The sequence below is a fragment of the Felis catus genome, chromosome C2 (genome assembly GCF_018350175.1).
Source record: "Felis catus isolate Fca126 chromosome C2, F.catus_Fca126_mat1.0, whole genome shotgun sequence".
Taxonomy (NCBI): Eukaryota; Metazoa; Chordata; class Mammalia; order Carnivora; family Felidae; genus Felis; species Felis catus.
The window spans coordinates 4,165,992-4,183,402 of NC_058376.1; the positions used below are offsets into that span (position 1 = coordinate 4,165,992).

Consider the following 17,411-nt stretch of genomic DNA (forward strand, 5'->3'; position numbering starts at 1 on the left):
GCGGCCGCGCGGGGACCCGGGTTGGGGTGGGGAACCCATCTCCGGAGGCCGTGCAGCGGGTGGTGATCCGCTCGCGGCGTGCGCGGTGGTCCCCGCGTTAGGCTTCGCTGCTCCGTGGAGACGCAGTTCGCTCCCTACCTAGTATGGGTTCCCGGGCGGCTGTGCCTGCGTCAGGCACCCGGCCACGCGGCCGTCCGGGAGGTGGGGTGGGTGGGGAGCAGGAGAGGGTGCAGGGGCAGGCCAGTCTGCAGCGGGGAGCAGCTGGCGCCCGCCTCCCCCGCTCCCCCCGCTCCCCCCGCTCTGCAGTTTCCTGGCGCCGGCCCCGCCCTTGGGAGTCCCCCCTGTCCGGCCCGGGCGGCGGGCCGTCACCGGGGCCTCGGCGCCCAGCGGTGCCATCGTCAGCTGGAGGGCGGGAGGCCGTGCGCGGGCGTGAACGGTGCACCTGTCGGCAGCTCACCTTCGGCCGCGGGAAGGAGTACCTGAAGCACATCATGGAGGTGCACAAGGAGAAGGGCTACGGCTGCAGCATCTGCAACCGCCGCTTCGCCCTGAAGGCCACCTACCACGCCCACATGGTCATCCACCGGGAGAACCTGCCGGACCCCAACGTGCAGAAGTGAGGCCTCCTGGGGCTGGGCTTCCAGGGCCTGGCACGATGCCAGAGGGGGCGCGTTCCCTGCGGGCAGGCAGGTGCTCGGCGGGCGGGTCTGTCCCCCTGGGAGCCCTGTGGCGGGGTCTTGAGGGAAGCATGCTCACCTCCTTTATCCCGCACGTGGGGGGCCCCGCCTCCCTCGCCCTCCTGGCCCCGCAGCGCAAGTCGACCGCGCCACAGACTGATAGTGTCGTTCTCAGCCTGCCTACGGCACCACCGGCAGCCCCGTTTCCCCACCGTGATTAGGTTCCCTGGATGCCCTAGCCGTGGCCAGTGCCGTGTGCCGGGGCGAGCCAGCGGCCGCCCTGTGTGGAGGCCGCCGTAGCCAGCTTGGGCTGCAGTAACGGGGCGGCTGGGCAGCCTGCACGGTGGGAACGTGCGATGTCAGGCCTGGAGCTGCGAGGTCTGAGTTCAGGGGTCGGCAGGGCTGCTTCGTCTGGAGGCCGGGGCTTCCCGGCTCGGCTCCTGTCCGCTGCCCTGGCCGTGTGCCCACGTGGTCCTCCCCCGTGCACGTCTGTGTCCCAGTTCCTCCTTCCGGTGAGGACGTCAGTCATACTGGAGTGGGGCCACCCTGGTGACCTGATGTTTCACTCCTCTGTGAAGACCCTGTTTCCAAATGCTGTCACCTTTTGAAGGCCCGGAGTCAGGACTCCAGCCTGTGGATTTTGAGGGGCGCACGGTTCAGCCCGTATTGGAGGCTGCAGTGTTCGTGTCCGGCGGCCTCCACGTAGCCTCTTTTCTGCGACCCCTGCGTGAGGAAGGGGCTCGGGGCAAGCGCTCTGCTGTTGCCCCCGCCCTGAGGCTCGCGTCTCCTCGCAGGTACATCCACCCGTGCGAGATCTGCGGGCGCATCTTCAACAGCATCGGGAACTTGGAGCGGCACAAGCTCATCCACACAGGTAGCGCGCTGCCGCGGGACCGGGACGGACCCGGGGTGTCGTGGCGCCCCGCTGGGAGGGCCTGTCCCCAAGCTCCCTGCTCTGGCAGTCTCGCCGCCCCACCACCCCCCGCCTCCGCGCGCTCTCTCTCTGGCCTCTCCTGTCCCTGCGTCCTCGCCACCGCTTCCGTCCCCAGCGCGGCCCCCTGCCCTGTGGCCCCGGCGGCTCCTGGGGTCCCTCTCGCGGCCGAGGAGCCGGAGTGGAGGTTCCGTGGAGGCCGTGAGCTGTGTCGCGCCGCGCTTCTTCTCCATTGCCGCCTTCGCAGCGGACACGGCTGGGCGGGCCCAGGCGCTGAAGCGCTGGTGCACTTGTCATGCAGGGGTGAAGAGCCACGCCTGCGAGCAGTGCGGGAAGTCCTTCGCGCGGAAGGACATGCTGAAGGAGCACATGCGCGTGCACGACAACATCCGCGAGTACCTGTGCGCCGAGTGCGGGAAAGGTACGCGGGCGCCGGCGGGGGCGGGGGGCGCGGCGTCGCCGGGCGGGGCGGGGTGAGGGCGCCGGGACACAGGCAGCGCAGGGCGTCCGCGATGGACTCGAGGCACAAGTGAGCCATCTGAAAAGAGGGGCGAGCGCGCAGCCAGGGGCTGAGAAACTGGAAGACCCGTCGTGCGCTCCTGCTCCTCGTGTGCGGCCAAGTGCGCGGCCCCTCCCTGCGGCTGAGCCGAACCTTCCACGTGGGACGGGTTGGCTGTGACCAGTGAGACTGGGTCCTCGGCTTTTGGGTGAAATTACTGGAATAATAAACCTATTAGCAAAAGATCTCCCATCTGTAAGTAAAATGGGGGGGGGGGGTGGAAGGTCATCCCAGGACATGGCAAATTTTTAACCCGTTTCTGTTCCAAAACACAAGAGCCTCTGGGGCCGCGCGAAGGCGCTGTCAGCAGCGGACAGCGTCACCTCGCCCCCGTTCAGACCCGGGCACATCAGGGCTCTTGGCTTCGCCTTTAGGTCTTTTAAGCATTTTGTAGTCTATAAAGGTTTTTTTTTTTTTTTTTCCTTTACTGGGTTCTTATTTATTCATTATTTATTTTGTTTACTTGGTTTGAGCAAGCCAAGAGAGCATGAGCAGGGGAGGGGCAGAGAAAGAGGGAGGGGAGAGCGCCCCAGCAGGACGCTGGCTGTCAGCACAGAGCCCGATGTAGGGGCCGGAGCCCACAAACTGTGAAATCATGATCTGAGCCCAAATCAAAAGCCAGTCACGTAACTGACCCACCCGCGTGGCCCTCCCTTACTTGCTTTTTAAGTTAAACAGGAAAGTACGAAGAAAACACAGGTGTCTCATAATTCCCCTCACCGGACAACCCGTTAAGCACACTTGAAACAAGGTCACGTGTAGAAGCTTAGAGAGAACGAACTTCAGAGAGAGCAAGACGTGATCGTTTCCCCTTCTCCTGCCTGCGCCCTCCCCCCTCCCCCATCTGTCTCCCTGGAGGTGACAGGTTCTTGTTTGTCCTCCAGAGTCACCTTGTGCAAGGGCAGCGCGCAGCCCCCTTCATTGGAAAAGCAAGGCAGGCACCTAATTTTACTTTTGTGACGGTAACACAAACTGGCACACGAGGTAAAGTTGTTGCTTCTGCCTCGGACCCATTGCGCTCTTCAAGAGAACCTCTGTCCCTGTTTTGTAGGAACATGCTAGAAGTTTCTGTGCCCGTCTTAGTGATGCTGTCGCTCTCCCAGCCCTTCCCCCACTTACTGCCACCTGTCCCCTGGCTGGAGGGGACAGTGTGGAGCAGGAGAGAGACAGAGAGACGGGGAGGGTCAGAGGTGTAGCTGCTAGAGTGGTTCCGTCCAGGGGGCAGGGAGGAGCCACGCCTGGGTCCCCTGGAGGGCCTGGCGGGGGAGGGACAGGTGCCCAGGGACGACAGTGAGGTCAGAGCCACATCTTGCCATGTGTCATACATACTCATATTAGAAGTGTGTTTAACGTTTAGTTTTGTGATTTCTTCTTGAATTCTGAGTACTTTTGCGAGGCCGTGGTGGGAGGTCGGAATGGCAGGGGTGCAGGGGGGAGAGCTTTGTCGTGACTCTCCTTCTGTGTCTGCGACACGCAGTTACTTTGTGACTTAGGATCTGTTCATTTTAGCTGCGGTGGGGGGGGGGCAAGCCAGGAGGGACTGGTTCTCTTCCGTTCATCTCTGTGGTGGCCCCCTCAAGGGTCAGAGCCAAGGTGCCGCTGTGCCCGTCACAGCCTGGGGAGCGGTCAGCACTGGCGAAGGGAAGGAGGAGGCAATAGACTTCGGGTGGGGAGGGGGGGCGTGTAAATTGCTACACAGAGTGGGCCGTTGGACACTGTTAGCTGCCGCTAGAAAACCTTCTTGTTAACGAATAGCACAAAGATCTGTTTGCAGCATAAAGGTGAGCTTCTGCTGCAGCACTGTTGTGACCAAGAACAGCCTGAGACGCTGAGGGACTGTTTACATTGGCCTCAGGGCTTTTGCACTCACTGTTCCCTCCACCGGGAATGCTGTTCCCCCATGCAGCTCCCGGCCCCTCCCCCACTTCCTCCAGATCACTTTTTCAGCCGCCTCCTCTGAGAGGATCCCCCCCCCCCGACATCCCACGTGATGAGCCGGCACCCGGGCCCCTTCTGTTCCCTCTCCCCCTGTCCCCGCTTTATCCTGCTTTTCTTCGTCCCTTCCCACGTGGCCCTCTCCCTGTGTGGCTGGGGCGTGGCTTGGCTCACTGCTCAGTCTGGCGCCTGCAGTGGAGCTGGTCCCGTGGCAGGTGCCGGCGTGGCAGGCATGTTAACGGGCTGTGAGCCGTGTTCACGGCTGACAGCAACGTGACGGTGGGTTTGCGCTGTCCGCGCTGTGCGGGGCGGCTTCACATGGCGCCCACAGAAGTGACCGCACGGCAGAGGGTCTGATCCGCGTGGCCAGAATGGGTTCAGCGGTGTCCCGGGGGCCGGGGTGACCTGGCAGGGCTGCTGGGCCGCGTCCTCGGGGCTAACCTCTTGTCGCCTGGAGCTTTTCACTGTGAGCGCGTGCGATGGTTTCGACTGAGAAACTAAAACCCGCTTATTGAGGGAAAAACGCTCTTCCGAAGTCAGTGCCAGGCTCACACGTTTGCGCTTCCTGGAGCCTTAGAAGCCTTTTCTGGCGGGCCGGCACTTGGGAGACTCCTGCTCCCTCTGCTGGCTCAGACAGGCCAGTTCTCGTGGCTTCTCACAGCTCAGCCGGGCCCGGGTTCGTGCAGGTCTGGCGTGGAGGCAGGCCCGTGTTTGTGCAGGCCCAGCCCGGCCAGGCTGGGTTCGTGCACGCGCAGGGTTTGTGGAGGCCTGGGTTCAGCCGGGCCTGGGGTCCGGTAGCAGCCAGAGCTGGCTGAGCCTCCCCTCCGCATTCATTCACCGGGACGGGGTTTCCCAGGTAACCCGGCGGGGACCGTGGCCAGACGCGGCCGTTGTTTCACTACCGTTACTACCGAGGGCAGTACCGGCGGTGGTCGGACTCTGCCCCACCCCGTAGTCCCTCCAGGTCCTGTTCTGTGTGGCGGTGGCAGCCGTGGCCTGTCCAGGGCCCCTTGACCGGTTAGGTCTGCAGCCAGCAGGACTGGACGCATCGGCCTTGCGCCTGTGAGCCCCCACCCACCTGCTCTGCAGTGGTTTTTGCCCACAGCTTCTGTGGCCCCGGCCTTTCCGTTCAGACTGTCCACTGAACCAAGACCCCCACTTCTGATGCATACCCTGTGCCAGGAACCCCCCCCCCACTGATTCACACCGTGTACTAGGACCCCCACCTGCTGCTGGTTCACATCCTGTTCCAGGACCCCCCCCACCACTCACTCACACCCTCTACCAGGGTCGTCCCTTTTCGACGCCCAAGTTAGGTTGTGCTTTATCTCACCTCCTTTAGCCAAGATTGACTTCGTTACGCTTAATTAAAGGTAGACTGAAAGTCCGTGCGTATACCACACAGTTCTAATGTCCAGAAAAGTGAATTCTCATCTCGGTTAACATTAGCGTCCTCAGGACCAACAGGAACTCTGTGGCGGGCTTGCACGGCTCTCAGCGGGTGACTCCGTTGTGTCACAGTGGTTGCTTTGAGCACCGACCCTCAGGTCTGGGCAGGCCCCTGATCACATGAGGTGTCCAGACGTGTCTGGACCTCTGAGGGCATAAGTGCCCATCTGCAGTGGTGGAGGGGGTCCTTGGGGAGATTTGCCCCCCAAGTCCCGACCTCTTCTCTTGTTGCACACTCACCAAGACCTGTGCCTGCCCGAGGACCCAGATCCCAGGCAGTGTGGAAGGTCTAGGGTGTGATATAGGCATCGTGGCGGGGCAGGGCGGCGGGGGGAGGGATCTTGGCACTGGGTAGGGCACAAGCACTGTGAGGGGCTCTGGGCACGGGGAGGAGTGGAAACTATTGCAGGTTGGGCATGGGCATTGGGGGGGGGGTCTAGCTGTGGGGTGTGGTGTGGGCACTGGGATGGGTGTCTTGGCCCAGGGTGGGGTACAGGCACTGGGAAGGGTCCCGGGTGCGGGCGCTGCAGTGGAGGGCCCAGGTCCCAGGCACAGTGGAAGGTCCAGGGTGTGGTGCAGATGCTGTCATGGAGAGTCCCATGTGCGGGGCACGGCAGGGGTGCGGGCACAGTGGTGGAGGGTCCCCAGCAGGGGCGCTACGGCAGGGAAGGGTCCCGGGTGCGGGCACAGTGGTGGAGGGTCCCCGGTGCGGGCGCTGAGGCAGCGCAGGGTCCTGGGGAGCACAGGGCAGGTGCAGGGCAGCTCTGGAGGCGGGAGAGGCGGGCTGGCTGAGTGTCGAGTGTCCCCCCTGCCTCCCCCGCCCCCGCGGCAGGCATGAAGACCAAGCACGCGCTGCGCCACCACATGAAGCTGCACAAGGGCATCAAGGAGTACGAGTGCAAGGAGTGCCACCGCAAGTTCGCGCAGAAGGTCAACATGCTCAAGCACTACAAGCGGCACACGGGTGAGTCCGCGGAGCGCCTGCGCTCCGGTGGGCCCGGTGGGACGCGTCGTATCCCCCGATCTGCGGCTCCCGGCGAGCCCGGCTTCTCGGTTCTGCGAGTGCCGTCCTCGGAGCCGTGGGCAGGCGGCCTCAGGTGTCAGAGGGCCGTCCCCTCCTCCAGGCGCCCGGCCAGCGCGTCCCCGTCCCCAACACACGGGAGCCCGGGTCCCTGCGCGGCTCGCCCCCGGGTCTCGGTGCCACCTGCCGATCCTTAGTGTTCTTGCCTCGCGCCGGCCGTTTCCCTGCCCGAGCGTGGGCCTGAGACGTGATCGGACAAGGGCCCGCTGGCCACGGTTTCGTCTGGGGCGGGAGGCCCCGGAGCGCCTCCGTGTCTGTGCGTCCACAGAGGACAGGGCGCCCGTTAAAAGCGATGTTAATTTACGTAGAGGTCTGTGATAGGACCGGGGAGGAAACAGCCTCTGTAGCAACAGGCATGAGTTCCTTTCTTACAAAACGTTACGTGTGGATAAACGCGTGTGTGAGTGAGAACCAGGGGGCGTGGGGGCTCAGAGGTCCCCCAGGGGACCAGGTGTGTCTGTGCATGAAACTTCCAGGGAAACCTCTCCCTGTGCCCGTGTCCTCCCTCACCTGGGTTTTGAGGCCCGCACTGTCCGGCCCCGCCCACCCGCGCGCCCCCCTCGCTCACTGCCCCCACAGCGGTCCAGGCCACCACCTGGCCACTGGCCCTGCGTCCCTGGGCGATTACGGGGGCCCTCGTTTCCCCGGGGAGCCCATCGGAGACTCTGCGCCTTTCCTGGGGAGCTGTGTCACTGCCGGGGACTGGGCCACACGCCTCCTCGGGTTCTGTCTCGCTCCGCAGGCACATTGGCCACCAGGACATAGTTGCCTCTGTGCCTGCCTGCCCCTCAGCGAGCTCGGGGCCCTGCACACGCAGGGACTCGGCACAGACTCCCAGGACCGAGCGACTGGGTCTCTAAAATCGCTTTCCTTGTTTCCGTTTCCGGGGAAAACGCCGGTTAGGAGACGTGCTGAGGGTCCACCTTCTTGTCCCCGTCGGGTGCCGCGGTCTGAAGGCTCTACCCGTGCTCGCCAGGCTGATCCCCACAGACTGAGCTCTCTCTCGGGGCGGGGGGCGGCGGGGGTGGGGCCCTGGGAAGCTTCTGCGGTGCGGTGTCCGGCCTCCCTCACCGGGAGCTGATGCCCAGCACGGCCCACCGCGTGGGCTCCGCCCGTTGGGGGTGGACGGCGGTCCCGCGGGTCCCGGCCGGGCGGCGACGCCACCCCCCGCGGAGGGAGGCGCTCGCTGAGCTGCCCCGGCTTTTCCGTGGGGTCAGCGTTTGCTCTGGGGTCTCCTGCAGTTTCCCTTCCCCCCGCGTCCTGGGCACCCATGGGGACCCTCTGGCGAGGAGTGGAGTTGAGCCCCCCCACCCCCCCGAGCCCCTGACGTTAGCGCGCCCTCTTCCGCAGGGATCAAAGATTTCATGTGCGAGCTGTGCGGGAAGACCTTCAGCGAGAGGAACACGATGGAGACCCACAAGCTCATCCACACGGGTAAGCGGGGCCGCGGGCTGCACGCGGGGGGGGGGGGGGCCGGCGTGTGCAGACGATTCGGTGTGCTGCCTCCACAGGCGGCCCGTGCCCCTTAAAAATCAGCCCTCCAGCACTCCCACGCACCCACTGTCGGACTCTCAGATGTGGGAGCAGCGTCGCACCGCCGTGCGCCGCGACGGAGAGGCCGCTGGCCCGCCCGTCCCCTGCCTCACCCGGCAGGTGACCCCGGCAGCGCGGGCAGGGCGCGAGGCACCCCCCTCGCCCGCCCTGGGGGCCGTGGCACGACGCCACTCACGACCTTGGGCTTGTCTCCTCCCCGCGTGCGCGAGAAGTGGGCAAGCAGTGGACGTGTTCCGTGTGCGACAAGAAGTACGTCACCGAGTACATGCTGCAGAAGCACGTGCAGCTCACCCACGACAAGGTGGAGGCGCAGAGCTGCCAGCTGTGCGGGACCAAGGTGTCCACCAGGGCGTCCATGAGCAGACACATGCGGCGCAAGCACCCAGAGGTGAGCCGGGGCGGCCCGCGCTTCCTTCTCCCCGCCCCCCTGTCCGGTGTGCCCTGCCCCTGCTCCGAGACCCCCCCCACCCCCACGCTTCCTTCTCCCCGCCCCCCACCCCTCTCTGTCTGTTATATGCAGAACCTACTCGGAGACCCCGTAGTGCTGACTTCGCCCTGCCCTCTGCCCCTCTGTCTGGTGCTGGGACCCCCCCCCCCCGCCCCCAGACCCCACTCCCGTGCTTCCTTCTCCCCACCCCCTGTCTGGTGCATGTTGCCCCTGCTCAGAGACCCCCCACCCCGCCCCTCTATCTCCTCTCTTCTGCCCCTGCTCAGAGACTCCCCCCCCCCCCCCCACTACTCTGCCCGTCTGTCTGGTGCGCACTGCCCCTGCTCGGAGACCCCCCCGGTGCTGACTCACAGACCCGTCTCCCTCCGTAGACCCACAGTTCTTAGGACAGGGCCTGGGTCTTACCTTCCCCTCTGACTTGCAGTGCCTGCACCTGGGAAGCAGTGAATGAATGAATAGCCTCAAACATATTTTTGCTAACATTCTAGATTTTTAAAGTGTGTTTGTTTATTTATTTTGAGAGATAGCAGGCGGGGGAAGGGCAGAAAGAGAGGGAAAGAGAATCCCGGGCAGGCTCCGAGCTGTCAGCACAGAGCGCGGCATGGGTCTCGGTCCCGCGACAACCGTGAGATCGTGACTTGAGCTGAAATCCAGAGTCGGATGTTCAACCGCCTGGGTCACCCAGGCGCCCCGTAAGGTGATAGAGTATGTTCCCGTTGGAATTGCAGCAGGACGGGAGCACGAGGCTGATTCCCTTCCCCTGTTCCTCCCTCCAGAGCGGCTAATCCAGAGTGCAGAACGGGGAGTCTCCACGTGGCGTGGGGGCCGAGCAGGGTGCTGACTGGAGGGAGCAGTTGTAGAGAGGCAGGCACACCCTGGATGGCCTGGGCGCTTGTTCCAAAGGAAGACCTGGGGCATTTGCATAAATCACCTATTTAAGTTTTTTTTTTCAGATTTTTATTTAAATTCTAGTTAGCATACAGCATAATAGTGTTTTTAGGAGCAGAATTAACGATTCCTCTCTTACGTACGACACCCAGTGCTCAGCACGACCAGTGCCCTCCTTAGTCCCATCCCCCACCCCCTTCCTTCCATCAACCCTCAGCTTGTTCGCTGTCATACTCTCTTAGAGGTGTTTCCCTCTCTGTTTTCCCGCCCTCTTCCCGTATGGTCATCTGTTTTGTTAAATTCCACATATGAGTGAAATCATACAGTCTGTGTCTTTCTCTGACTTCTTTCACTTAGCATAATACATTCTGGCTCCATCCACGTCGTGGCAAATGGCAAGTTTTCATCCCTTTTGGTGGCTGAGTTATACGACGTTGTATATACGTACCGCATCTTTTTTATCCGTTCATCAGTTGGTGGACCTTGCATTTCTTTCCATAGTCTGGCTACTGTTGACAGTGCTGCTGTAAACATTGGGGTACACGTGCACCCTCAAATCTGTATTTTTGCACCCTTTGCTTAAATACCTATAGTGCGATTACTGGGCCGTAGGGAAGTTCTATTTTTAACTTTTTGAGGAACCTCCATGGTGTTTTCCACAGTGACTGTACCAGTTTGCATTCCCACCAACAGTGCACGAAGGTTCCCCTTTCTCCGCATCCTCACCAAAACCTGTTGTTTCCTGAGTTGTTAATTTTAGCCATTCTGGTAGGTGTGAGGTGGTATCTCATGGGGGTTTTTGATTTGTATTTCCCTGATGATTGGTGATGTCGAGCATCTTTTCATGTGTCTGTTGGCCGTCTGGACGTCTTTGGGAAAGCGTCTTCTGTCCATTTCTTAACTGGGTCTTTTGTTTTTTGGGTGTTGAGTTTGAGAAGTTCTTCATAGATTTTGGATACTAACCCTTTAACGGGTAACATCGTTAGCAAATATCCTCTCCTGTTCTGTCGGTTGCCTTTTAGTGGCGTTGACTGTTTCCTTCTTTGTGCAAAAGCTTTTCGTCTTGATGAGGTCCCAGTAGTTCATTTTTGCTTTTGTTTCCCTTGCCTCCAGGGACATGTCTAGTAAGAAGTTGCTCTGGCTGAGGTCAACGAGGTTGCTACCTGTTTTCTCCTCTAGGATTTTGATGGTTTCCTGTCTCACATTTAGGTCTTTCATCCATTTTGAGTTTATTTTTGTGTCTGGTGTAAGAAAGTGGTCCAGGTTCATTGTTCTGCATGTCGCTGTCCAGTTCTCCCAACACCTTTTGCTGAAGAGCCTGTCTTTTTTCCATTCGATATTGTTTTCTGCTTTGTCCAACGTTAGTTGACCATATAGTTGTGGGTTCATTTCTGGGTTCTCTATTCTGTTGCATTGATCTACATGTCTGTTTTTGTGCCAGTACCATACTGTCTTGATGATTACAGCTTGAAGTCCAGAATGGTGATGCCCCCAGCCTTGGTTTTCCTTTTCAGGATTGCTTTGGCTATTCAGGGTCTTTTGTGGCTCCATGCAAGTTTTAGGACTGTTTGTTCTAGCCCTGTGAAAAAATTCTGGTGGTATTTTGATAGGGATTGCATTAAATGTAGAGATTGCTTTGGATAGTATCGACATTTTAACAATATTTGTTCTTCCTGTCCGGGAGCGTGGAACCTTTTTCCATTTTTTTGTGTCTTCTTCAATTTCTTTCATAAGCTTTCTACAGTTTTCAGAGTAGAGAGACCTTTTATCTCTTTGGTTTGATTTATTCCTAGGTATCTTATTGTTTAGGGCACAACCGTAAGCGGGATCGATTCCTTGATTTCTTTTTCTGCTGCTTCGTTATTGGTGTATTGAAACGCAGCGGATTTCTGTGCATCGATTTTATATGCTGCTGCTTTGCCGAATTTATGCGTTCTAGCAATTTTTCGGTAGAGTCTTTTGGGTTTTCTCCATAGAGTATTATGTTGTGTGCCGGTAGTGAAAGTTTGATTTCTTCATTGCCGATTTGGACGCCTTTTATTTCTTTTTGTGGCCTGATTGCTGAGACTAGGACTTCCAGCACCGCGTTAAATAGTTAATGGTGAGAGCAGACGTCCTTGTCTCGTTCCTGATCGTAGGGGAAAGACTCTCAATTTTTCCCCATTAAGGGTATTGGCTGTGGGTCTTTTCTAGATGGCCTTTATGATGTTGAGGTATATTTCATCTGTCACTACTTTCTTGAGGGTTTTTATCAAGAAAGGATGCTGTATTTTGTCAACTGCTTTCTCTGCATCTATTGAGAGGATCATACAGTTCTTACGGGTCATATGGTTTTATCAACCGTGGCCTGTCATGTTGGCTGCTTTGCAAATATCGAACCACCCCTACAGCCCAGGAGTAAATCCCACTTGGTCATGGTGAATAATTCTTTTAATGTACTGCTGGATTCAATTTGCTAGCATCTTGTTGAGAATTAACTGAAAAACAAAACTGGAAAAGAAATGCAGGTAAACAGACATCAGATCACTTCGGGGGAAGACTTTCCAAGTATAAAATCAGCGGGAAAAGTCGCAAGCAAAAACATCTGTAGATTTGACTGTCTGAACAGTGTACTACTTAGAACTTCCGTGGTCCCAAAGGGTAAGCAGAGGGCAGACTGGAAACACGTGCAAGATATTCCTGTCACTAGCAGGTGTAAGTCGCCGATATTAAAGCTGATAGCCATTTGGGGCACCTGGGTGGCGCAGTCGGTTAAGCGTCCGACTTCAGCCAGGTCACGATCTCGCGGTCCGTGCGTTCGAGCCCCGCGTCAGACTCTGGGCTGATGGCTCGGAGCCTGGAGCCTGTTTCCGATTCTGTGTCTCCCTCTCTCTCTGCCCCTCCCCCGTTCATGCTCTGTCTCTCTGTGTCCCAAAAATAAATAAACGTTGAAAAAACAAAATTTAAAAAAAAAAAAAAAAGCTGATAGCCATTCAACGAGAAGCCGTAAGAACGAGCACACGCGCGGAAAGGAAATCTACAAGGTTCAAACCCAGAAAGGAACGTTCCACCCCGCCAAATCCCGGAAATGCAAACGTTAGCTGAAGCTGCTCTCCGCCGTGTGTTGGCTTAGCAGGAAAATTTTAGATTAAAAATGACCGTGCTGGCTGGCACGCGTCCAGCACTCTGGCCAGTGGATGTCCTCCTGGGACACGGCAGGACGGTATTATCCCAGTGCTTTGTAAATGGTGGCTTGGACCTCTCGGTTTTCAGCAGGAGAAATGTGGTTAAACTCGTGACAGTGTAGCAATGTGCTTGGCTCTGTGAACACGTTTCACAGAGAATTCTAGATACAGTTGTAAACGGCCGTCGTAAAGAAGGCGGCTGCAGCGGGTGCATGATGTACGTGTATACGCGCTATGCGTCCCGCGTGTCCTATGTGCTATTTGTGGGTACACGGTGCTGACCTGTGCAAAATAGGTTGATCAGGGCGCCTGGGTGGCTCAGTCGGTTAAGCGTCTGACTCTTGGTTTCAGTCAGGTCATGATCTCACTGTTCGTGGGATCAAGCCCCTCGTCGGGCTCCACGCTGACGGCACGAGTCTGCTTGGGATTCTCTCTCCCTCTCTCTGCCCCTCCCCGACCGTGCTCTTTCTCACTCTCTTTCTCTCAAAATAAATTAAAAAAAAAAATAAATAAATGGTCAGCACAGAAAGAAGAGAAGACAGTGTTGCACCGTGGTCTCCTGGTGTTGAAGTTGTGGGTAATTTCTTGTTTTCATATTTTCTCCATCTGTAAGAATTTCTTTTAACGAACAGGGATGACTTTTGCCATCATAAAAGCACCGTCTGCCATAACGTGGGGACAGTAGGTGTTTCTTTTCCTTCTGGAGCCCTGCCTCGCCCCCCGCGGCCGGTTCAGGACCCCCCGCTGTGTGCCCAGAGCCGTTCTGAGCTGAGCCTGTGTAGTTGGGACTCCCCCAGCTGAGCTCCTCTTAATTCCCTCTTCTGCGAGCAGCCAGCCAGGGTTTTCACCTTGCAGAGCAGCCGGGTTGCGGGAGCCCGAGTGTTAGTGTCCCCTCGGCCGACCCCTGTCGGCCACAGTGACATCCAGGTCTCGGGGCCCGGGGTGGGCGCTGCGCCCTCTCCAATGGCACGCAATGAGTCTGGAACCTGTGCAAGTTCTCTGTTGCGGGAGCGTCTGTAGTTACGGGCGTTCACGAAGAGCGTGCAGGTCGGTTTTCACGGACCGGGTGGGTGACATGGGTCGCTGGGTGCAGAGAGAGGCCTTGGTTAACGGGGGTGCTTGGCGAGCGCTTTTGTCCAGTGAGTCCTTTTGCTGGGGCTAAAGATCGCTTCTTACTTAACTGATCGCTGTGCAAGGTCTCCTTCTTGTGCCTGCTTCTCAGAGGGGGGCAGTGTTCTGCGTAGCCTGCCTGAACACACCCGCCCTGGGCAAAATGAGCGTCCCGGGAGGGGAGACCGACCGTCCAAGGGCAGCGAGAGTGCCGTGGTGGCCCTTCTGTTCCCACCTCTTCTGTTCCCCGAGGCTTCGGCCTGGTCTCCGTGGGCCATTCCTGTGTTTCGTTCTGTGTCGTTCACACACGCGTGAGCCGCTGCTGGTGAGCCCCGGGAAGCCAGCCGGGCAGGATGTGTCTCCCCCTCCTGGACTTGGCCGTCTAGGGTGGGAGACCGAGGGAAGAGCAGGAGGTGGACGAGAGGTAGAGCCGCCGCAGGAAGCACAGCACGCGGAGGAGGTGACCCCAGACGGCCGAGAACGTGGCGGGGTCCTGGGGACGCCTGGGCGAGCTCTGCTGTGGCTGTTCGTGCTGCCGCTGACACCAGGCTGTACGAGAGTGTGTGTGTCAGCAGGGAGGCGGCTGATGACGGAGACGGAAGCCGCACCTACCGCGTCTAGTCCACGATTCTCCGCCTGCTTTAGTTGGGCAAAAGCGTAAAGACGCTTGCAAAGCTGTCCGGGTGAAGAACCCTCGCAGACAGACTTACGGTTTTCCCCCCGATCTCACGTAGGCTTTCCACGCGCGTTCCCTTTTCTTAGGGCTCACCTGTACCGTGCCTTCCTGGGGGCCCCTTCTCTCTGCACTCACGCTGCACTGTCCCACTTAGGATTTAATTCCCTGAATCAGCACAGCAGCACGTGAACTGGCTTGTGGGTGAGAATCGGGGGCAGGACACCCCTGAGCCATGGGATGGCTGGTGGCCCCGAGGGGAGCACGTGACAGCGTGTGGGTCCGCAGTGTGACTCATGGAGGGAAGGCGGGGGCGAGGGGTCACCTCAGCACCGAATTGACGAGAGCAGGTTCCCGTACCTGTGTCCAGTTGAAAAGTAGCGTTTCAAGTAGAACCGTTTCATTTTTGGTGATTCTTCATGGGACAGGTTTGCTGTTTGTATCCGATCCTGGCCCGCTTATCGTATGAACTAACAGAGGAGTCACAGAAAATCCATCTACGGGAGGCATACAGTGTGAGGCAAAAAAAAAAGGCAGAAAAGAGACAGGTGCACCCCTCTCCCCCGACCCCGTGTGTAAGAGCATCACAGAAACTTGAAACGCGGGGAGACGGGGGTGAGGGAAGGAAGGGCCGGGGCCAGACGGCCGGCGCCGAGCCGGGCTGGGTCAGAATGACCGAATCGGCTGCCGGCGCGGCGTCCCCTGGCTCACCACCCGTGCTCGCTCGCAGGTCCTGGCCGTGAGGATCGATGATCTGGACCACCTCCCGGAGACCACCACCATCGATGCCTCCTCCATTGGCATTGTCCAGGTGCGCACCGAGCAGGCCCGCAGGGTGGGGCGGAGGGGCCCAGACGGGTGCCGCGAGGGGCCTTTGGGCAGGGCCCCCAAGTCCCTTCCTTTCACCGGCATCTCTCGTTTTCTAGTAGGTTCTCTCTCCCAAGGCCTTTTGGAATGTCTCCTAGTTTCTGTAACGTTTCCAGAACTTCAGTCGTTTTCAATACTGAGGTATCTCATTTTAGAGAACAGACAGTAATCTTCAAGCTCCCTGGAGAAGCGGTAGGGGGTGTGGGTGTAGAGACAAAGTTAGGTTTATTTTAAGGAATTGGCTTATGTGATCGTGGAAGCTGGTACGTCCTAAATCTGCAGGGCGGGTGGGCGGGCTGAGACCCAGGGAAGAGTTCACGCTGCAGCTGGAGTCTGACGGCTGCCTCGAGGCACAGGTCCCTCTTCCCCAGGGACCTCAGGTTTTCCTCTTAAGGCCTTCGACTGATTGGGTGAGGCCCACCCATACCATAGGGGGTCATCTGCTTTACTGGGAGTCCACTGATCTAATGTCAAGCTCCTCTAAAAAACACCTTCACAGCATCTTTGCTGGGCAACCAAACACCCAGGTGCCCTAGCCCAGCCTCAGTGACGCATAAAATTAACTATCACGGTTTCCGTAAAAGCTTAGCGTAATTAGATTGTGGTAACCAAAATAACTTTATTACGTGAACTTTTAGCCAATGTCTTCATAAAAATGGTTTTTTCTTGTAAAGGGAATATGCCATGCTCTTGATTCCTTTAAAATCACGTTCACATCCCTGTACTGGAAACGGTGTTTTGAGCACAGTGCTCAGGTGCTGGGCCGTCGTGAGTGAGCAGGGGAAGGCCTGGGCTGCACCAGGGGCCCACGACCCACGTCCAGCCCCTGTGAGGGCAGCCCCACGATGGCCTGGCCCTGGCAGGCTTCCTCTGGGTCTGTCACTGGGTGGGATCCTGTCACCTGGGATGGCATCAGGGGCCCAGGAGGCGTGGTCGGGGACTAGTCTGGAGAGCCTTGCCGGCCACCGCCGCCCAGTGGCCTCTGCGATGCTGAGCTCAGTCGTGGCGTCAGCCGGGTTCAGGAGGTCGGCCACAGTGTGGCAGTGCGCCCTGGACGGGCCCAGAGAAGCGCGCAGGGCACCTCTCTGGGGTCGCCATTATGGCTGGCCACCGTTGCTGTCCCCAGAGGAGGTGACCGTAAAGTTCTTGGGGTCAGAGCCATCCTGACGATCCAGGATCGTTTGTCTCGTGCATTCGCTTCAGCCTGGGGGTGGAAGCGTGGACACGAGAGGCATTGCAGCCTCGGGCCGAGCTCACCAGGCCGAAACGCTGGTCCGCGTGCCAGCGCGAGACGCGGCTCTTAGAAGTACGACTTCTGTGTGATTTTCTTCACTGAAAAGAAAGTGAACCCGGCAGGGACACACCCCAGCCCCTGGAGGCGCAAAGGAGCAGACACACCGCGGTCACTGTTCCCTGCAGCAGCCTGGTGGCCTAGGGAGGTGGCCGGGACGGTGCTGGGACCCCCGTGGCCACTCTGGGGACACGCCCCAGTGACCCTGACGTTGATGAGCCTTCTGTCCCCGCAGCCTGAGCTGAGTCTGGAGCAGGAGGAGCTGGCCGAGGGCAAGCACGCCAAAGCTGCCAGGAGGGCCCACAAGAGGAAGCAGAAGCCGGAGGCGGAGGCGGCCGGCGCCCCGGTGCCCGAGGAGGCCGCCTTCAGCGAGTACTCGGAGAAGGAGCCCGTGCTGTCCGGCGTGGGTGACGAGACCGACTCTGCGGTGCAGAGCATCCAGCAGGTGGCCCCCTTTCCGCCGCGCGCCGCACGTGTTCCTGCGCACACGCCTGACTCGGGGGCGGCCCCTTGGTGGCCCGCGGCCCACGTAGCCTTAATCCCGGGAGCTCGTGCCAGCTGCACGAGTCCCAGCTTAGAGCTAGACGTCGCACCTGTCGTCGTGAACAGTGGTGTGACCGTAGAGCGCGCAAGGGACAGCCGGCCCCGCCTGGTTGGGGATCGGGTTGTTTCTGGGAGGTTAGAAGTGGCCTCCGTGTGTTCCTTCGTCACGGAAGTGGGCCGACCCCCAGCCCCGGGAGGGATGCAGGGACCCCCAGCCCAGGGGGAGGGATGCAGGGACCCC

The 17,411-nt window shown here is 59.2% G+C and overlaps 1 protein-coding gene across 6 annotated transcripts in view; it reads left to right on the forward strand.

Moving 5' to 3' along the window:
• Window positions 1-17,411, forward strand: part of PRDM15 (PR/SET domain 15) — a 68,466-nt gene that overhangs the window by 47,699 nt on the left and 3,356 nt on the right. For all 6 annotated transcript variants that reach the window (XM_045036576.1, XM_045036577.1, XM_045036579.1 and 3 more), the window contains 8 exons: window positions 453-616; window positions 1,472-1,551; window positions 1,910-2,029; window positions 6,384-6,515; window positions 7,983-8,066; window positions 8,399-8,574; window positions 15,200-15,280; window positions 16,863-17,072. In XM_045036576.1, the coding sequence (XP_044892511.1) occupies window positions 453-616; window positions 1,472-1,551; window positions 1,910-2,029; window positions 6,384-6,515; window positions 7,983-8,066; window positions 8,399-8,574; window positions 15,200-15,280; window positions 16,863-17,072 (1,047 nt within the window). The remainder of the gene's footprint in view (window positions 1-452; window positions 617-1,471; window positions 1,552-1,909; window positions 2,030-6,383; window positions 6,516-7,982; window positions 8,067-8,398; window positions 8,575-15,199; window positions 15,281-16,862; window positions 17,073-17,411) is intronic.